Genomic DNA, 22,502 nt, shown 5'->3' on the forward strand with positions numbered 1-22,502 from the left:
ACCATTTCAACCCCTAATATAGTGTGGAAAATAAAATGACTCTGCCTGTGAACTACCATAGTAAAGATTTGGACCATTTGGTGGAAGAAATAGCATTATAATGTAGGTTACAGCTTTAAAGCAGGTATAGACATTCATTTGGAGATTTCCCAGTCTGATATTACAGTACTGTCACAATGGGATGCTTATACAGCAGTCAGGTTTTCATGCCATAACCAACTTTTGCTTTTACTACGCCTGCATAGTTATGACCTATTCAAAAGTGGTTACACACTTAATTAAGCGGGGTTATAGACTGAATTATAGAGGTTCTGTGCTCACATTGAGGGGTTATACACATCTATGTCCTCCAGGAGCTGGGAACCAAAGGAGGCGTTCGGATGAGTGCTGGACAACACCTTCAGGACCCTGCCATCCTCCGAGCCCAGGAACACCACAGTGCGGTCTTTAGACGGCCCGGCAGAGGTGTCCACCGCAATCTGAGTCAGCTTGTACCTGGAGAAGTGAAAAACACAGTTAGCGCTGATTGTACATCCGGAACTGGTAACTCGTCAGCCATAATGGGTCAGTCATTCAGAACAAGTGAACCGCCATGACTGGCATTGAGACACAGGTCAACATAGGGTTATAAATGAAGAATTTTTCATCCCTTAAAAAAATATTTTTGCTCAGCCTTTTTTGTGCTTTTCCTGATTTTAACCAGTGTGATTTTGTAATTTTCTGTGCACCAAAAGATGAGTGGAGAGTACACTCAAATGGGGAAAACAGAAGCGCTAGAGTGCAGCAGCTCTGAAAATTCACTTCTGCTTTAGGCTACTTTCTGGGTGAGATTTGGCACTTTCCCGAATGGCTTGTGTTGGTTCCCTAGCAGCATAGCAGCTGTCAAGGAAGGTTTTGTAAATGAACCATGATTGTCTCCAGAATGTACATGTTCTTATCTTTGTGTGTTTACACATGCATATCTAACGCCAGTCATCTCAACTGGCTGCTGAAGACTGGAGCATAACCCCTGCATGTCATTTTCAGTTTAATAATAACCACTATGCTATAAACTGTTATTTCCTCGGGTTCATGAATGCAACACACTCGATGAGAACATCCTATGATTTAAACCCCATTTTAAATCGCCAATATTTCCATGACTTCGGGATATTTCACTAGGAGGTTTCGTCTCAGGATGTTTCGAGCAGTGTGAAATAACATGTTCCCTGTGGCCCCCCTGGCTTCTGTTGTCATTTACCAGAGTATCACATCAGCTTCCTGTGGTGAGAAGCAGCAGGCCGGGCACCCAGGGGGTACGGCAGGCCGACTCAAACACCTCATATCACCTCTGCACCCGCCAGTAAATGTCAAGCTTTGTGGATGAAGCCACAGTCTCCGGTCAAACAGAGAAGCAGTAGCTAGGCTGAGGCAATTTCTGGGTTTAGTTTCTGAGCGAGAACTCCAGTTGCCTGGTTTGAGTAAAGTGTCATTCATTGAGTCATTTGACTTACTGTACATGGTTGCACAAAAACTTTGCTGTCATTTTTCAAACTGCTGAAATGTCAGATTTGTATAACATTGTATATTATATTGCACTATTGTATATTTGTCTATGGTGCCTTTTGTCCACACAAAGATATATAGTTATATTGTATTGTAAGGTACAGTACCTGCTGGTGGTGCGGGTGAAGCAAGGCCGGTCGTTGACGGAGGGCACCGCCTCGTCCATCAGAGGGTAAGACTTGATGAAGGTCAGCGTGTCGTCGGGGAAGGTGGTGGACGACTTGTAGGCAGAGGCCGGGCCGTCACCGGCACAGGAACCAGGCCTGAAGTAGAAAATAGAGATTTGAGAAATTACATTTGGCAACTCTTATTCAAACAAAACATGGGTATGGATTGTGCTAGCCTAACTGGTCCCAGATCTGTTGGGTGCTGTATGGCCAACTCATATCGTCGTTGTCATATGTAGGCTAGTGTTTCCCCCCTTTAGAAGGCAGTCTCATACCTAGGCTTGGGCACCTGTTCCTCTGGTACTGGGGTCCAGGCTGAGTCACTGGTCTTCTGCTCCTTAAACTTCCCATTAAAGGCCTTCTCTATGTCGTCCATGTAGAAGGCACACACTGCTGAGCCAGGGATACTGACGAGGGAGACAGACGCAAAGAGCATGTTCAATAAAGAGCCTTGTGGGATTGAGTTATTGAAAAGGTTTGTTGAAACATGGTTGGCTGGTCAAACAAGGCAAACATTTTTTTTTATCCGATTTCTATCTGGTGAGTGTATAATTCCAAATCAATATCAAGAAGTTTGAGGTAAAACTAAAATGTTCCTGTGCAGTATGTGAGTGTGTGAGTGAATATCCAGTTTTTCTAGTTTTAGTGATGTTGCATATTCTTGCAGTGTAATACCCATTTCAGACAGAAGATGTGGTATATTACCAGTAAAACTGTATAAGGCAATGTTTATATGACCCCCTTTCATACATATCAGTGGTTTACTGGCAAATTATGAGAGGTGGGGGATGTAGTTAAACCATTGGGGTAGGGCTGGGTTATACTGTATATTGAATTCATTTAAATGTATGTTTTAGCGCGACGTTCCAAATGCCTCTAGGTTTTTAGTTTATTTTTTACTAGCGTTCTGTCTTTTGGTCTTGCCTCCTTCGCTCCTTACGTGCTGTGCGCACAGTGCAACTTCCCACTCGCACATAGACGCCAAGCCCCTCCCCCTGCCGCTCACAACAACAAAAGACGAAAGATGACTTCTTCCTCTCTGGCAACAAGCAGTTTAAGCTCGCTATTTGTATTTGAGGTTTGGTCCAACAGAATCGGTCATATGGACACCGAAACGCTTACAAACATTATTTTACTGTAATAGATATGGTATACTTTTACGAGTCCTGAATTCATTAGATTATTCCTGACTGTTTGAAATGCGGTGTATTTACCTTTAATTGTGCAACAAAGCTTATTTAGAGAAAATCTAGATATATATCATGAGTCGCCCGTAAGTTTGATATAAATCGATATATGATTTTTAGGCCATATCGCCCAGCCCTCTATAGGGGCTGTTTGCATTTCAAATTAGGGAGGTGTTGAACAATGGAAGTGTTAATGACTATACTTGCAAAAAAGCAGAGAACTATTCACACAGACCTAATAGGTGTATTTTGGTTACAGGGCCTGTGAAAATGCAGTAATCATAACTAGGTCTTTAGGTGGGATTACATTTTCCATGTTTTTTACCCCCTACCCCTTTCAGATGTACAAAAAAGCAGGTAAAATAAAGCAGGCACGGTAAAATCGTAGGAATTTTGTCTGTCTATGAAAGGGGTATAAGAAATGTATGGATATTGGCTTTAATGGAATAGTGCCCAGTCATTCACCACTACTTTCTTGGCCACTAGGCTAACCTGTTAGCTTGTGTAGTAAACACTCCCACCACCGCGGGGCGCTGGTTGATCTGTAGCACGTTGGTGAGCGACTGTAGCGCATCAAAGTAAAAGAACGAGTCACCGGGCACCGAGCAGTTGAGCCGCGCCTTCAGGAAGGAGGTCCAGTAGCGCTCCAGCACCCGAGGAGAGCCGCCGTTGTCGTTCTTACACACCCGCGCCACACGAGAGAACACCACCTTGGAGCAGAACCAGAAAATTATACAATATAATAGAATAGTGCTTTATTATCCTTAGCGCTCTTCTCCCGACCCCTTGAGACAACAAACATGACTTAATAGGCTTGAAGCAGCACAAGATCAGCCACAGTGCTGGCTGTCTGGGGTTAATAAGTGCCTTGCTCAAGGACACAACGGTAGTAGTGTGTACTGGAGATTCTGTCACCAGCTGCCCTCTGGTTGTCATCTCATTTTCAACTTCTCGATGCTTCACCATAGGATTTCAATCAGCAACCCTCTGGATGCACTTACGCCTATCTAACCTCCAGACTAACCCCCACAAATGGACGTTATTTCCCATTCGTAATAGCTCAATGGTTCCGGGACATAAGGAGCAGACCTGTCATTATAGCTCATATCCTATGTCCAACCATAATGGTGCCTTCATCTTTTCAGAATAAATCTATCACCCATCTCAACTAGTCATGATACATCTGATACGAGTACATAGAACATCTGTTGTTTAATCCTTTTTTTCTTCATGATTTTTTTCAGTTTTGAAGAGAACAAACAGAACACCAGGAATTCAGCTAAAACTTTGATTAATTTAGGAAATTTGTTCCCAACTATTCTCACAAATAAAAAAAAAGTGACATGTGACTGTGTCTCAATGTAATCAAGGTATGAAATGACTTATTTTTCAATATAATCTCTTTTTGGGCTTAGTTGTGGTCAATTTGTGTAAAAATTATTAGAATTATGTTCTGGGCCTCCGACCATCCGCTCCGACAAAAATCGGCCCCGGCTGAATCTAGTTGCCTACCCCTGTCATACATCAATCTTATATAAGTGACACCCTCTTACCTTGCCCAGGGTGGTGTACTCCACTGCAATCTCACTGAGGAAAAAGTAGACATAATTCCCATACTCGATCGCATGGTGGAAATGGGGCTCTGGGGAGGCAAGGAGACACACACAAGAGGGGAAAAGTGAGAGTTGAGATTGAATTAAAGTCATTATGGTGAGTCATACTTTTCTGGGGTGTATCAGAGATGGAGTCACTGCTGTTCAGGCATTTTTTCCAACCCAGTACTAACACCTGATCCAACTAATTAAGGACTTGATGACGCAGTGATTGGTTGAATCGGGTGTCTGGGCTGAAAGAGCTACACATCGCCAACCAGGACACTGATCGACACAAAAGTCATGTGACCAACCTCGGAGCCACTTGGAGTCGTACTTGACGGTCCGCAGGACGGGGCTGTCATCGCCAAGACTACGGTAGATGACAGCGTCGCTGGCCAGGAAGTCGGTCATGGTGGCAGAGTAGAAATCACCGCCTGAAAAATAAAGTAAGTAGAGAAAATCTAGTAATTAATAAGTACGATAGTATAGTAGTAATACATAAAGTCATAGTAAAATACTAGAATTCATATGGATAAGCTTTATATAAAAAAAATACATTTTCATAAATAATGCTATAAGAATGCTCAACTGATTAAGCTAACATTTACTATAAGCTAGGTACAGACTTTTACGACTCATCGATTTAGCCATAAGACTAGGCTTCCGTCTAGACCTGCCTAAAAGGTCTTACATTCAGTCTTTGGACAACATTTTATTTGCTAATGGACTGCGGACAAAACAATTTCATTTCAAATTCTACATTTACAAATTTAGCCTCTCACCAGCAAAGAGGCCGAGGTTGGATTGGCCCGACTCAAAGGGACAGCGCGCCTGACCCACCACCTCTTCGCCAACCTGCTCCAGGGTGGTCATCTGTGGGAAAGAGAGGAGACTGTTAGTTCTCTGTCACCATTATGGCTCTGGGCATGGACTGAAACCAGCACTGCACGAACCCCGTAACTCCTTTACCACCACTGCAACATTAGCTGAATTGCTAACACAGCCATTGCTATTGCTAGCACGGCTGTGGACGTTTAGCCCCTTGCTGGCGCTCATAAATTACCTGGCTGCCTCTCCAGTCCCTCTTGGGACGGTCTCCTATTTGTGGCTAAGCAGGAGTTGGACTCCCTGCTCCCACACACACACACACACACACACACACACACACACACACACACACACACACACACACACACACACACACACACACACACACTAGGAAAAACAAAACAACATCTGTCTGGTTGGCTTCACCTCACTCTGCCTTCAATGAGCTCCAATTAAGTAGTTTCTAATGTTAAATGACAAGTCCTCTTTCTTGCCTTTTCAACATAACTTCACACTATTGCATGTATGCAAATTGAATTGGTAATTGTATTGAATGCGAAAAACAGACAAATGTGTAATGTCATCTCGACTTTTATTCAATTGTGAGTCATGAGCGAACAAACCGACTGCTCGGGAAGCAATTATACCTTCTCAATGCAAGAGGCTTGAACTCACAAAGGCTTAGAACTCAAGAGGGGGTGAATGAAGAGCCAAACTGTGGCATTGTGATAATGACTAGCTCGTTGTCTCTGCATGCCCGCCAATCAGCAATCACAGCTTTATAATTGGAGTGACATTAACAAACGTCAATCATTGCTCTCTCGAACCGAAAGGTTTGATGAAAGAAATTAACAGCACACATCAACGCCTAAACCCACACACACATGTACCTTGTAGTTACGGCAGGTGGGGTTGAAGGCATTAGTGCCGCAAGCAAATAGGGTCTCGTCGTTTCGCGGTACCAGCACTTTGACATAGTTGTAGCATTCATCCTGGAAAAACACAAAGGCTCATTCAGTATCACTGGGAACTCATGTACTATAAATACATTTGGAATAAGAACAGGCTGCCATAATGAAATAGCGCTGATGCATGACTCGGCCTCACAAGAGAATTATGGTGCCTTTGAAACCATCCAATTATGTTATAGGGTGCACTTACATTTTTTTTATTTAACCTTTATTTATCTAGGCAAGTCAGTTAAGAACAAATGAGTATCTACAATGACGGCCTACCCCGGCCAAACCCTAACCCGGACGACGCTGGGCCAATTGTGCGCAGTCCTATGGGAATCCCAATTGAGGCCTGTTGTGATACAGCCTGGAATCAAACTAGGGTCTGTAGTGACGCCTCTAATGCTGAGATGCAGTGGCTTAGACCGCTGCGCCAATCGGAAGCCTCCCACTTATGCTGCTAGAGAGAGTCAACTCTACCACTGAAGAACGCCAAGCGGTAGCTAGTGTGTTCTCTCCTGACCTTAACGTAGACACACATACTACATGGTGGAGATAGATACTCACGCTGTTTCTACCCCTCACGGTACACTTGGCCACATCCTTGGACCTCCATGTCAGCTTCTGCAATACATGAAAGGGGGGGAAACAAAATATGACACCACACCATGCTCTAGACCAGGGGTGCAGAACTCATTTTGCCCCTGGTGGCCGCATTCGTTCTTCAATAAGGTCCGGAGGGCCGCGTTGAAAATTGGTTGTAATTCCTCGCCGTCAATTTGCCAAAAAAAATCATTTTCCCCATAGCTTTCATTTTGGTGATTATTAGCGAGCTGGACACAGTCAAGAAACTGTATGAATGTAGGTGCATTATCATTTATACACAGTTTCCATTTGGTTTTAGTCATTTTAAAGTATTGTGAATTCGCCGGATTCGAACCCCAAATGCCGGATTTGGCCCACGGGCGTATATTTGACACCCCTGCTCTAGAGAAAGCACCACCACACCACACACAGAGTTACATGAAAGAGCCTGATGCAATCGCAGAGTGCGTTCGTGTGGCCATAACCAGTCAGAGGCCTCTCTGTGACCTTTGGGTCTGCCTGCTGAGAGCTTCGCTTGACTTCGCTACCCCATCCGGAACAGTTGTTTCTGGGAAGCTGATATGAAAAGGGGCTTCCGTGTAGAACTACTGGACCTCTGCCATATTGGGGTTATGCTCGAGGGTCCTCCAGGGTGGGGAGTAGCCAAGCTGAGGGCCATTGTTTGCAGGCTAGTCCATTAGTGAGGAAAACTCAGAAGAGGCCAGGCTACGGTACTTCTAAAAACAAATATAATTCACATTGCAAATAAATGATGGGTACTTTGGAGTTTAGAAGAGAAAAAAATGGATCAAAAGTGTGCAGTAATAAACCTCATGGTCATGTTAGTTCCTGCTTGTATTATGTTGTATTCCATCTTGCATAGCCATGTGAGGTTTGATCGAATGTTTGATTATGTAACTTACCAGCTGGGGGACGAAGTCGTCACCAGCTGTGGTAAGGTTTACTGCAAAAACATGGTCCCTGTGGGGTAAAGATTAAGATTTAGTGTCATGGTGTTCTGTGCACAGTCTCATAAATAAAAGCAAACTAAGGGTTGGTTTGCCGGATTCTGCATTGAAAAACCTTCAGTGTCTGGGAAACAGACCCTAGTTTGGTCAGTCTGGTAGTGATGTTTTATTGGTTGTGATTGTTAACATGTGGACCAGAACGAAGGCAGTGAATTGGCTGACTGACCTGGCAGCGATGTAGAGCATGTGGTTGATCCTCAGCATCCTCTGGAAGTCCAGGCCTAGTCTGAATGTGTCGTTGTCTGACACCAGCCCCTGGAACCCTGGGTACAGGTAGGAGTCTACAAAAAGAGAGAGACGTTGAAGATAAGAGTAATCTGAATTATCACATACATTTCAAGATTTTTTCCAATTCACGACCCCAACTCCTGGACAGCACAGCGTTACGGGAATGACTACTGTCTGAAGTTGTCATTTATAATTGGTAATCCTGCTTGGTCCTGACAGGCCTCATTTTGGCGTTTAAATCTTAAATTACGTAGTATTTGTTGTATTTTCAGTTGCTAGTGGCAATAAATGGATACAGTGTAGGTTTGCAGTCGCTAAACTAAAACAGTCACTCTCTGGTCAGACACGCTTCCATTCTAGTCATGTCCTGTTCTTCTTGTGAACTGTACCCAGGTTCAGGAGGCCTGGCTTGTTTCTAAAAGGTCAGACTAGGGGGAAGTTAACGAACAGAAACCTCTGCTAGTCCCTGCGTCCAGTCCTGGGTCTTGTTCATTAAGGCACGCAAGAGAAAACGTGAGGGTTTCTTATATTGTCTGTTTTCTTCCGTTTGGTGCCCAATGTACACAACCCTGCTGAAGGGTAAATAGAGGTTTGATAGAGGCATAGTTTATTTGGCTTGGGATGAGTGAGCTAAGATAAAAAGTGTCTGCTATTGTATTTCTGGGTGTAAGCGATTTGCATAATGGCAATTATTAAAGCATATACTGTAGCTGTACGATTAAACTCAATTCATCTGCTGAAAGGCTTTGTTTGGACAATACAACAGCAAATCTGATGACGAGGCAAAAGTGTTCATTAAATGATAAGAGTGTTGGCATTTCGTCGATGGCAAAGACGGTGTCAGCTCGCAACCTGCAGAGTGAGGAGCCGAATACGCTCCAACACTAAACAAAATGCCCTTGAGAAGTCCACTCTCACAGTTAGTCTAGGTAGGTCTGATGGTGTCGTTTCCACTGTTCGATATGTCAGGAGATATATCTGCAATGGATCTGTTTCAAGGTGTTACCTACTACATTCAACAAAAATGAGATGATATCAGTCTGAAATGTTCAGCATTTTACCTCGACTTTGATTTGTGCATACCGGTAACACACTGTAAATTCCCTCTCGTTCTTTGTCCCTCGCTCTTTCCGAGATTCCAAGCTGTTGACCTAGTAAACCAACTCCCATTTAATGCCACGGGGTGCCAATGCCTCAGCGACTCGTTCTCCTTCGCCGCTCTTTATCCTCCTTTCTCACACCAATAATGTGTAGAACCTGTCCGGCTCATTAACTATCATGTAAACCATACCTCCTGTAGCCCATAGACCCACATATAGTTGAGTACTTTGGGAAAACAATGCCCAACACCCACTCAAAAATCAATGATGGCCATTTTGAGAGTACATCTCTGTTCATAATCTTATCTTGTGTTTAATTTGCACAAGACCATTCATCCACACTCATCTCCTGTGCAGGCCAACTCTACAGACTGAATTCCTGACTTTGGTCCATCAATGTATTAACAAGGTAGCAATAGGGCCCTGAGCCAGCCTTAGGCAACGCAAATCTGTTTCCTTGCGTGCTGCTGGAGACAAATACCACAGCAGTCTTCCTCCCTTAACTCAGTGGTAGATCTATATGTCACATCATATTAGTGCACTCTAACTACCAGTATCGTGCTACTAAATGAATATATATTATATAACTGAGGAAAAATGTGCAACATGGCACTACTTGGCCTTTTAAATCATTCTAAGCCAATCAGGGGGCTGGTGGGACTACTCACGCTCCCATCGGACAACGTTGATTGGCTCCAGGTCTTTGGGGAAGGCCGTGGCCGTGGCTGAGGTGGACAGAAGACAGGAAGTGAGTGTGAGGGCTGCCAGCAGAAAGCGCCACCTCGTCCGTTCCGGAGGGACCATCTTCAATGAGGAGAAAGGGGGTGGGTGGGTAGCAGCAAGGGGGGCTTCAGCAAGTCATGGTGTGTGGCTCAGATCCACGGGAGCCCTGTCTGTGGAGGGAAAGATGGAAGGAGAAGAGAGGAATACAGTTCAGTTCAGTCAAATGAAAAGTGGTCAGAATACAAACACATGTTGTTTGACTCAACATGATGAAAACCCATTTCATATATCATACAGCAGATATGTAAATGTTCTGTCAAATCTGTAATTGCTCAACTTAGGACATTTTCTCAATTGGCTAGTGGTTTTCACAAATTCCTCGACTTGATTTAATGAACACATTGAAGAATCGATGTCTATTAATTGAATGATACAATTTCAGGACAAAAGATGCATTTTTAGCTTCCATTATCTAAGCAAAAAGCTACCATTATGATTCATCATAGCCTAATGGCATTTAAAGGTAACACAGGAGCTCAGATCTGGGAGGAAAACAAAATGGATTCATCATTACAATTTGGAAAGTAATGCACAAAAATAAATCTCACAGGACAATTGATTCATGTGATTGTGTCTATGTTCTGGTCTACCAACTCATGACACCGGCAGCAGTCCAGAACTCGTCAAACTAAACTAAATATTAACACTAATAAGTTTTAAAAAATATATATCCAAGGTCAGACTGACACCAGGCTGTTTTGGTCAGAAATATTAACGATCGACTTCAGGCTGTCTGCTTTCGTCAAAACAATATCAATGAGGAACGAACAGTTGGGGCTGGAATCCAGATGGTCTTAACGGTTGCTAATGTCAACATCTGCCTCTTAGAGTGCTAACATACTAAGCCACACAACCAGAGTGATGGTGGTAAAGGTCATTCTGTCGGAGATACAGTACACATCAGTCCAATGGACCATTTTTAATGAGTCAGTTCCACATTAAAAACCAAGTAGATTGCACAGAGCAAGATATACATGTTTTACAATTACTAGGGTAACATACTTGGGTAACATCCTGATTCTCTGACTCTTTCATGAGGAATACGGGGAGGAATGCTGCTAGCAAGAGGAAATGAATCCTTAAGTTAGACCGGACTCTACACACACTAGAGACAGCGCGTTAGCATGCCGCGCTAACTACATACCCTCCCAAAGTCATCAAACAACAGGAGCACTCGCCATCAATATCAATTAGCCTACGCCATTCTCGTTTAGCTTCCGAGCAGGTGTTGTGCTTAGCCGCGAGGTCAGCCAGTCATGGCCCCCCGTTATAAATTATAAAGATTAGCGTCTAGTCGTGTTTACAGTGTGGCTCGCGGTAGCCTTTCTACTCTAAAGGATTACACCCACTCAGACACTAAATACCTACTGCTTCACTACTGTCAGACTGTAGAGAAAGTAATGGATGATGAGGCAACCTGAGTTGTCATTCAATCGATGTTTGGAGGAAGCAACATGGGAAAGTAAGTCTGAGGTAATTTTTGTGATCACATTACACAAAGAGTGGAAGTGTTCAAAACTTCCCCCCGACTAGCATAATCAGTACGATACATCACAGGTACTGTAGAAACTGGAATGTTGTTTTCCAGACCAATATCATAAAACAAAAGAAACATTGTTGTATATTTTTTCTGGGTAAGCCAAGATCATATAGGGCTCCCGAGTGGCGCAGCAGTCTAAGGCACTGCATCTCAGTGCTAGAGGCGTCACTACAGACCCTGGTTCGATCCTGGGCTATATCACAACCGGCCATGATCGGGAGTTCCATAGTGCGGCGCACAACTGGCTCAGCGTCGTCCGGGGAGGGTTTGGCCGGGGTAGGCCGTAATTGTAAATTAGAATTTGTTCTTAACCGACTTGCCTAGTTAAATAAAAATATATAATATGACTGTGTGGGCTAAGGCCCAGCTGCATTCAGTCCACCTTCAGCTGACCTCACCAGTGACTTGAGGAGCTAAAAGTGAGAACATACATTCCCATCTTCTCCAATAGAGTGGTTGTTACAGCACTGCTAAGAGCTCCCAGCTGGGAGACATAGACCCCTGAGACAAAAACTCACTCTAGCTCTTCAACTGGTTCTCTATTGTGGTGGCGCCTGCTTGGGCTGTGGCAGTCACAACTGTGGGGAGATATTGCTGTCAAGAGGCAAGAGATCAGAAGTATTGTATGAAGCTGCAACAGGAGACGGCTAAAGCCATCTTGGATTGATTTAAGCGGTTTGCTTCTGTTTGCTATGCTAAGTGTTCTAAATGCATAAAGACCTGTCACCAGAGATTAACAATCAAAAGTTTAGTACTTGGTCCCATATTCCTGACTAAATAAACTTTGTGACTCTACAAACTCTACAAATATGGGACCAAATACTACAGTTTTGACTACTTTAATACACTAAGGAAATTTGTCCAAATATTCCCTCAAATGCGGGGATGAGATACACCATATATACAAAAGTATGTGGACACCCCTTCAAATTAGTGGATTCGGCTATTTCAGCTACACCCGATGCTGACAAGTGTGTAAAATCGAGCACATACAATGGCCTTACTGAAGAGCTTAGTGCCTTTCAACGTGGCACCGTCATAGGATGCCATGACGTGGTATGCCACACAAGCTCACAGAACCGGACTGCTGAGTGCTGAAACTCGTAAAAATCATCTGTCCTTGATTGCAACACTTACTACCGCCTTCCAAACTGCCTCTGGAAGCAACGTCAGCACAAGAACTGTTCGTCGGGAACTTCATGAAATGGGTTTCCATGTCCGAGCAGCCGCATACAAGCCTAAAATCACGATGCGCAATGCCAGGTGTCGGCTGGAGCGGTGTAAAGCTTGCCGACATTTGGCTCTGGAGCAGTGGAAATGCGTTTTCTGGAGTAATGAATCACGCTTCACCATCTGGCAGTCCGACGGACGAATCTGGCTTTGGTGGATGCCAGGAGAACGCTACCTGCCCCAATGCATAATGCCAAATGTAGAGTTTGGTGGAGGAGGAATAATGGTCTGGGGCTGTTTTTCATGGTTCAGGCTAGGCCCCTTAGTTCCAGTGAAGGGAAATCTTAACCCTACAGCATACAATGACATTCTAGATGATTCTGTGCTTCCAACTTTGTGGCAACAGTTTGGGGAAGGCCCTTTCAAGTTTCAGCATGACAATGCCCCCGTGGACAAAGTGAGGTCCATACCTAAATTGTTTGTCGAGATCGGTATGGAAGAACTTGGCCTGTACAGAGCCCTGACCTCAACCCCATCGAACACCTTTTGGATTAATTGGAACGCCGACTGCGAGCCAGGCTTAATCGCCCAAACTCAGTGCCCGACCTCACAAATGCTTTTGTGGCTGAAGGGAAGCAAGTCCCCACAGCAATGTTCCAACATCTAGGGGAAAGCCTTAAACAGAAGAGTGGAGGCTGTTATATATATTAATGCCCATGATTTAGGAATGAGATGTGGTGTCCACATACTTTTGGCCATGTAGCCTACATAAAGTGCTTTCATTCCTAAACAGTAAAACAGACATGTATGAAAATACCCTCAAACAAAAAGGTGACATTCTGTACCGTTGCCTCACATGAAACATTTTTTTTAGATTTTTTGTTTTTTTGTTACTTTTACCACTTTTCTCCCGGTATCCAATTGGTAGTTACAGTCTTGTCTCATCACTGCAACTCCCGTACGGACTCGGGAGAGGCGAAGGTCGAGAGCCATGCATCCTCCGAAACACAAACCAACCAAGCCGCACTGCTTCTTGACCAAGCCGCACTGCCCACTTAACCCCGAAGCCAGCTGCACCAATATGTCGGAGGAAACACTGTGCACCTGGCGCCCGTGTCAGCATGCACTGGACCTGGCCCACCACAGGGGTCGCTAGTCCGTGACGGGACAAGGGCATCCCTGCCGGGCAAACCCTCCCCTAACCAGGACGACACTGGGCCAATTGTGCGCTGCCCTATGGGTCTACCGGTCGCGGCCGGCTACGACAGAGCCTGTACTCGAACCCAGAATCTCTAGTAGCACAGCTAGCACTGAGATGCAGTGCCTAAAACCACTGCGCCACTCGGAGGCCCGAAACATTTGATCTCAAATCCAAACTGCTAGAGTATAAAGTCAAATGTTTTGCTTCACTGTCCAAACATATGGAGGGGAGTGTAACTAGAGGTTCTTCTGTTCAAGCAAGAAGTTAGCTCCCCTATGCGGAAAGGGGACCAACTGCAGGAATTAACTATGAAGCAAAATCCTGGAAGGATGTGCAGGCTTTAAAAAGGAAGAGGAGATATAGCTCTCCCCCTGACATTCCACAAGAGGCATGGGTGTCAGTCACCCTACCGCTCAACTTCTCAACCCTCTCACTGCGGTCACCGGCGCACACCAGGGGTTTTGGAGCAATCGGAAAACCCCACTTAAGCTGAGACTGATTATGGTTCCATGAAAATCACTCTGCACGCGTCCACCAGCTTCACAATTACCTAAACACATCATCTCTGTTATGTACAACACAGTCCCAAAACCTCCCCTGCACTTTTGGTTTGTCAAAACTTAATGTGGCTCCTCAAACAGTGTGTCATTTCTTTCAAGGGACCTGTCCAACTTGTTTTCAGTCTTTTTTTACTGTACTCTCTGCTCTGTGAAAAAAACCTGATGGAATCGGGGAATAAATAAAGGATTGTTTCCCGCAGACTAAAACGGTGCCTTGGTTGAAAAGGGTTACAATGACACACAGACAAACAGTCTCCAATATACATACCACAACACGGGCCGATGCCCACATGTTTGTTATTAGATCTAGAGACTTTAGAGTTTAGTGAATTGCTTCATTTCCTCTCATTTGAGACCCATATTACTGCAAAGGCTGATGGTAACACCTGGTTTGAAGTCAAATGCAAAAATTATAGTAGGGGAGGGCATCATGTGACCACACTACATGAAGGAGTCACGGCACTTGTGAGTTTGTTAGTTAGAGAGGGGAAGAGACAAATTTGAGATCCGCATCCGGCAAAAACAAAGACAAACTTTGTTCGGTACAGGCAGTCTTCCTATTTGACTAGCTTGCCTACTGTGGGTGTGTGTCATTCCATAGCATTAGATTACTCCTTGCTTTGACAGCAAATGTTCATTCACACGTACTTACTTCACTGTTATTCACTCGTCAGCTGCAGTTTTTCTATGCAAACTCTACAAAACCCTAGAACACCCCACATATCTAAGCTAGCGTAAACACAGCACCTTAGGACATGCAATGCTATCTATACCTAGAGGGTCCACAATGAGGTTCTGTAAGCACAACACCAAGACTAACTCTTCACTGCTTGAATAGATTCAGGCGGGCTTGAAAAACATTTGGAAGATTTGGAATTCAATTTCTGGGACCTCTGGGTTGTAGTGAATTGAGGGGGTGAAAGGTTCTTACAATGCAGGAGCAAAGGGAGGAGAATTGGGGGCTTTGCCACTCTATTGGCTTAAAGACCTTGGGGAAAAGCTACATGCGTAAGTAAGGTAAATCTTAAATCTGATTTGTGGTGATCAGTGCTTAAGTACATAATCTTAAGTGGGAGAGAGACAGCTTGAGGGTACTGTAAAGTGTAAACAGAATAGCTGTCACTATCACTGGTTGGAAAGACCACCTTGAGGCTTAACGTAATCATTGACTTTCAATTGGCCAATTTGCACCTAATGTCGTGACTTATTTTAATGCTACCAAGGCCTAAATGCTCCTTATCTTCTAGTCACAAAGCATGTCGTCCAACCCTGTCGCCCAAGCCTAGCTTATACAGTTGAAGTCGGAAGTTTACATACACCTTAGCCAAATACATTTAAACTCAGTTTTTCACAATTCCTGACATTTAATCGTAGTAAAAATTCCCTGTCTTAGGTCAGTTAGGATCCCCACTTTATTTTAAGAATGTGAAACATCAGAATAATAGTAGAGAGAATGATTTATTTGAGCTTTTATTTCTTTCATCACATTCCCAGTGGGTCAGAAGTTTACAAACACTCAATTAGTATTTGGTAGCATTGCCTTATAATTGTTTAACTTGGGTCAAACGTTTCACATAGCCTTCTACAAGCCTCCCACAATAAGTTGGGTGGATTTTGGCCCATTTCTCCTGACAGAGCTGGTGTAACTGAATCAGGTTTCTAGGCCTCCTTGCTCGCACACGTTTTTTCAGTTCTGCCCACAAATGTTCTATAGGATTGACGTTAGGGCTTTGGATGGCCACTCCAATACCTTGGCTTTGTTGTCCTTAAGCCATTTTGCCACAACTTTGGAAGTATGCTTGGGGTCATTGTCCATTTGGTAGACCCATTTGTGACCAAGCTTTAACTTCCTGACTGATGTCTTGAGATGCTGCGTCAATATATCCACATTCAATTCCCTCCTCATGATGCCATCTATTTTGTGAAGTGCACCAGTCACTCCTGCAGCAAAGCACCCCCACAACATGATGCTGCCACCCCCGTGCTTCACGGTTGGGATGGTGTTCTTCGGCTTGCAAGCATCCCCCTTTTTCCTCCAAACATAACGATGGTCATTATAGCCAAACAGTTCTATTTTTGTTTTATCAGACCAGAGGACATTTCTCCAAAAAGTACGATCTTTGTCTCCATGTGCAGTTGCAAACCGTAGTCTGGCTTTTTTATGGTGGTTTTGGAGCAATGGCTTCTTCCTTGCTGAGCGGCCTTTCAGGTTATGTCGATATAGGACTCGTTTTACTGTGGATATAGATACTTTTGTACCTGTTTCCTCCAGCATCTTCACAAGGTCCTTTGTTGTTGTTCTGGGATTGATTTGCACTTTTCGCACCAAAGTACGCTCATCTCTAGGAGACAGAACGTGTCTCCTTCCTGAGCGGTATGACGGCTGCGTGGTCCCATGATGTTCATACTTGCGTACTATTGTTTGTATAGATGAGCGTGGTACCTTCAGGCGTTTGGAAATTGCTCCCAAGAATGAACCAGACCTGTGGAGGAAAATGTTTTTCCTGAGGTCTTGGCTGATTTATTTTGATTTTCCCATGATGTCAAGCAAAGAGGCACTGAGGCCTTGAAATACATTCACAGGTACACCTACAATTGACTCAAATGATGTCAATTAGCCTATCAGAAGCTTCTAAAGCCATGACATCATTTTCTGGAATTTTCCAAGCTGTTTAAAGGCATAGTCAACTTAGTGAATGTAAACTTCTGACCCACTGGAATTGTGATACAGTGAATTATAAGTGAAATAATCTGTCTGTAAACAATTGTTGGAAAAATAACTTGTGTCATGCACAAAGTAGATGTCCTAACCAACTTGCCAAAACTATAGTTTCTTAACAAGAAATTTGTGGAGTGGTTGAAAAACAAGTTTTAATGACTCCAAGCTAAGTGTATGTAAACTTCCGACTTCAACTGTACGTACGGTCAAATCGACCAAATAGTTTTGTTCTGAACAGAAGCTTAATTTTTTTTAGTTCCACTGTTCCGACCAGCAAAATAAAGTTCTGAACAGGCCCAAACTCCAAAAAATGAACAGATTATTTATATAGTTCCTTTGTTTGTTTTTTAAACCACAAATCTTTCTTTTTACATTAAGCTTGACATTACATTTCTTCATGAATCAATGTTGATAGACACAAGCTATAGCCTAGTTGTTTATATGCGTGATGGACAGATAAGTGTACGGCGCGAGATGTGACTGAAATTTTACGAGTGGGAAGAGAGCAAGAGAGGGTGAATGAGGAGGCTTGGCTTGAAGCGTTGGGCATCTTGTTATGACATGCATTATCTAAATTAGGCCAACAATATTATACCTATGGAGGAGCGGCTTCTATGGACAAACTTTGAATGTCTTTGTATTTCTAAGAGTTGGCTTAACATTAGACCAGAGCTAACGATAACAAGCTTCTGTGTCCAGAGCGGCACCAGAATTAAAAATATGCCTTACCTTTTAGTAGTTAATAAATCCAATGTGAAACGTGATAACTATAATATCCTTAACTAGCATTGAAAAAGTGAATCCAGTCTTCTCTAATTAGAAAACTCTCCTTAATTTCTTAATCACGCTTGTAACGTCACCAGTAGGCTATAGTAACCGATGCTTCTGAGGGGGAGGGGCAGGTAAAATACACACACTAGCAAAGATTTCCAGCTGGCAGGTAGACACTGGAATAGATTTCTGAGTGACAGAGTGGGGGCTTTGCATAGGCACTTTGTTGCGTATTTTGTGGGACTGATTAAAAAAAATGCCCGGAATGTAATTTTTTTATATTAACCGGTTCAACTGATTTTAAAATAACGGTTCTGTTCCGTAACAGTATAGATCACTCTCGGTTCTGATTCTGTTCCTCAAACAATTTCGTTCTTTTACGGTTTCTGTTCTGTTCCCTGAAACGGTTCCAACCCCTAGTCGAGATAAAAAATTTAAAAAATCTCACAAAGCAATAGTTGGGATAAAGCAGAAAGACAGAATCTCAGTGTCATGTGACAAAACAAAGTAATCTTCTAATACGGTCTGGTGTATTTCTCTTGCCCTTAGTTCCCCGTGGCAGAAAGTCCAAGGAAATCTTTCAACAGCCTAAAGGTTCTGTGAAAAGCTATGGTGGGCCCCTAATGGTGCTGGTGGCTGCTAAAATGAGTGAACTTTACGGGACCTTGGCAGACACTGTGGCTCACAGATTAGCAGAGACAGGGGTGTGTTGACAAGACTACACGAGCAAAACGCAAATTAGCCTTGGAACGGTCAGATCTCAACTGGCAGAGACATAAATGAAGGGATAGGAAGCATAGCATTGGAATGGTGATGTTAGCAACAGACTCTTACGGAGTATGAAGAGGAGTTTTAGACTGTTCCCAAAGATTTATAATTAGCTTATCTGGTCCTGTGTGTGTGGACATGTCAAAGCATTTCGCTAAATTAACGTAATGTCCTGTAAAAGGTTGAGAATATCAGTGGAAAATCTGAAGCGGACATTAACATATTACACTCAAGGCTTATCAAACACGCACATAGCAAAGCAGCAAGTGCGTGAGAAGCTTGGCAATCATTCAAATACACTTTTGCAACTGTACTGGGACCTGTAAACCCTAAGAGCACCAAAAGAAAGTGTACCATTGATATATTGACTGAAATATCCAAGATCCAGGCATATGAACATCATGTTTAACATTTCTAAACTGCATGGGTACATTTAACAATGGGTTTAATGAACCTGAGCCTGAAAATTAAACAAATGCAGTACACGTGCCCTGTGATGTCATCTAAATGCACACAGTTGCATTATGAGTGGTCATTAAAATAACCGATGGTATTACATACGTTTCTGCTTCCGAGAAAGTTGTTTGTGCTTGGAGACATCAATGGTGTCCGTAGCACAAATCAATGGCTGCATGTTCTATGCAAAACAAAAAGTATTAGATGGTATTGACCATTGCTCGTGTTGAACTTGAGTAACCTTCATGAATGAAGCTTGAAGTACCCATCTACTGCTATAGGTCAGTGGCTGTGTGTGAATTGATGCAGGGGGCAGCTAGCTGTGTGTGTGTTACATGTCAGTATTCAGCTCCATGTGTGTGTAATTTCCATGTGTGTGTGTGTGTGCCTTGCACTGCTCTTTCCCAGTCTCTGATGATCCGTAGGACATGGCTATCCCCTTCGCTAAGCAAGTCAGCTGCCAATCTACTCCTAGCCAGTCGCCACCCACCTGCCAAAATCCAAGTATCTGCTTTGGCGGCAGAAACGAGATCTGTCACGGAACCCTGGCACGACCTGGGAATATCCCAGTGGTCAGCGGCTTTGGTGGGCGGCGTCTCCTTTTGTGCTAATTCCACCATTTCCTCCCCACATAGGGCCGGTACCCAGCCAGGCAGCCTTCAGGGATCATTAGGAGGTCCTATAAAAAGATGAGCGCTAGCGTTTTCCTCTGAGCATCACAGCGTCAGCTCTACCACGCACACCTGAAACCGCCAGGTCCAGACAGGATCATTTTAGGATAATGTGATGTCTGTGTTTTGTCTTGTGCGTGTGTTTTGTTTTTCTACCCGGGTCTCGCTTTCTCTTTCTTTGTTTTTCTCAACGGGTCTGTTTCTCTCATTCTCTCGCTCTCTTGTGTTCTCCTCGTTTTTCCATAAATGCATATTTCCTCAGTTTCACTTTCTCAGCCATGCTTGTTTGGTGTTTCACACTTAACAACGCAAAGCTTTTGTGCTCGGCAACAGAGGTATTTGCCTGTTCTTTCATAGAAATAAATAGCCTTGAAACCAAATCTAGTAAAACATGAGATGAAAGAGGGAAGCCCATAAAACACATTATGTTTCAAAAGATGAATAATCACTTTTTGCCACACATTAAAATAGAGAAATGGCCTGACCACTGATCTAACAGAGAATGTGAGATCGGGGTGGGTATGGAGGAAGCAAAGACCAGCCATGGCTGAGTCTGTAGTAATGTACTTTCACAAAGAGGCTTTGGAGAATCTCAAAGGCGCCATTAAACATCTGTACAGACGCACTACCTTTCCTCCAGGATAAAGAGGTAAAGCAGAAAGGAGAGGGTTAGGTACAAAGCAGAGCTCCCCGCTATCCTCCTGACACAATAGAATGATCGCTTTGTACGAGTGCTTTTCCATTTTACCGCAGTCTATGCAAATTCACGTGATGAATCAATGGGATTTATCTGTGCACTTCTTAAGCCCTCCATTTTGAATACGGCGCTAGGTAGCGTAAAATGCCACGGCCTCGCCTGCTCGCTTCCTAGCGCTCTCCGCTGTGATGAGATACTTCATCATTGTGTCTGCTCTTACATTGTTGTGGCATCTTACAGACTTTACAGGGTACCAACTGGCAAGGCGTGTTGTTAACCCGAAACGCATAAGACTTTATCACGAATGGTCTCTAGGTGAGAGGAAAACCAGGTAAAAATGGCTGATCAGAGTTAAACCTGATAAAAAATGCAAGATCATCCCTCTGGCTCAATAGGCCTAAAATGGATTTGAATTTGGTAGAGCCTACAGATAACACAAATCATATCAGTTCAGTTGTCTTGATATACAACAAAGGAATGCACTTTTTTTTGTGAATGCTTGCTCTTAAAAGTCCTTCACAGAGAGAGAAAGTGTTAACTTTCTTTTTTTAATGATGTATACATTGATGCTTTGGCAATATTTATGCAATGTTTCTCATGCAAATAAAGCAATTTGAATTTGAAAGAAAGTGTGTGTGTGAGAAAGAGAGAAAGAGAGAAAGAGAGAGGGAGATAATGTGTTCACTCTAAAATAGAGAGTGCCTTGAAACACGGCACTGGACCGTGAGAGAAAAACTGGGATAAGCTTTCATCATGACAGCTAATCCAGCAGCCATCTTTCACTGTGTGTGCTTGGTGTCACACTGAAGGACAAACACCAAAAGAACCTTCTCTCCCAGAAAACAGACACAGAGGAAAATGGGAGAGAAAGAAGGAGGGATGGAGAGATGGATAACATGAGGATAGAAAGAAAGAGGAGTGCATTGGAGAGAGACCACATGAGAAAGAGAGAGAGTGATCATCAACAATGAAGACAGTACACTCCCAACCACACACACACACAGCTGCAGAGAGACGGCGGAGATAAACAGTCCTGTTTGTAGCGGGCGGCTAGCAGGCGTGGCGCTAAGCCTTGGCAGAGGGACCATTAAGTGTGAGCATGTGATAAATGCACTGGGCTCCACAGACCTGAAGTTCTCATTACTCTGTGTGCAGTTGAGAGCTGCAGAGGCATCGCTCATGAAGGGTGGGGGATCCATTGGCTGTGTGTGTGTTTCTGAGTGCATGCGTATGTGTGTCTGTGTGCATGCGTATGTGTATGTGTGTGTGTGCGCGTGTCCACCTGTGTCCAACACAATGTTATTCATATCAGTCATTGACTCCCATTCATATTTCTTCGGCACCAAGGGCGTAGCCTATTGGGCAATAGGGTACAGTGAGAGGGGAGGTGGCGTGGTAACATTAGCCCCTCTGTTATCAGGCCTCTTGGAAACACACTTTATGGTCTTAGCGTCACATTCCGTTGCCCCTCCTGAACTCTATTTCTGCCCTTCTCGTCTCTCTTGGCTGCCATCTGTGGAATTTCCACAAGCGACTCAAGTCGCCAAGCAGAACCACTTTGGGGACAAGGGAGGGCTGCATCAGACAAATAGCTAGCGGAGAGAAAGAGCCAACGTTGCCTGGGGGAAGGAGGCGAGGGGGGTTTTGACATTATATTAATTAAATGTTTGAAGCCAGTTGCCCTCAAGATGGCCAAGTTAGAAGGGAAAGGGGATACCTAGTCAGTTACACAACTGAATGCATTCAACCGAAATGTGTCTTCCGCATTTAACCCAACCACTCTGAATCAGAGAGATGCAGGGGGATTCCTTAATTGACGTCCATGTCCTTGGCGCCCTAAAGACACTCTAAAGTGTCTTCCATGCCAATGTAAGAACAGAGAGCGAGAGCAGGGCCCAAGAAACGATCAAGTCATTATGATTCAGATTTATAATTTCATGATTATTTTAT

The 22,502-nt window shown here is 43.7% G+C and overlaps 1 protein-coding gene across 3 annotated transcripts in view; it reads right to left on the bottom strand.

Moving 5' to 3' along the window:
• LOC106569916 (semaphorin-6D) overlaps positions 1-22,502 on the bottom strand; it is a 128,774-nt gene that overhangs the window by 21,525 nt on the left and 84,747 nt on the right. For all 3 annotated transcript variants that reach the window (XM_045694702.2, XM_014141649.3, XM_014141648.3), the window contains 12 exons: positions 9,885-10,109; positions 8,055-8,169; positions 7,784-7,841; positions 6,843-6,899; positions 6,213-6,314; positions 5,277-5,367; positions 4,806-4,928; positions 4,453-4,541; positions 3,392-3,609; positions 1,988-2,119; positions 1,653-1,808; positions 322-495 (listed from right to left, as the gene is read on the bottom strand). In XM_045694702.2, the coding sequence (XP_045550658.1) occupies positions 322-495; positions 1,653-1,808; positions 1,988-2,119; positions 3,392-3,609; positions 4,453-4,541; positions 4,806-4,928; positions 5,277-5,367; positions 6,213-6,314; positions 6,843-6,899; positions 7,784-7,841; positions 8,055-8,169; positions 9,885-10,020 (1,451 nt within the window). In that variant the 5' untranslated portion in view covers positions 10,021-10,109. The remainder of the gene's footprint in view (positions 1-321; positions 496-1,652; positions 1,809-1,987; positions 2,120-3,391; positions 3,610-4,452; positions 4,542-4,805; positions 4,929-5,276; positions 5,368-6,212; positions 6,315-6,842; positions 6,900-7,783; positions 7,842-8,054; positions 8,170-9,884; positions 10,110-22,502) is intronic.

The sequence above is a fragment of the Salmo salar genome, chromosome 14, assembly GCF_965601325.2.
Source record: "Salmo salar chromosome 14, fSalSal1, whole genome shotgun sequence".
Classification (NCBI taxonomy): domain Eukaryota; kingdom Metazoa; phylum Chordata; class Actinopteri; order Salmoniformes; family Salmonidae; genus Salmo; species Salmo salar.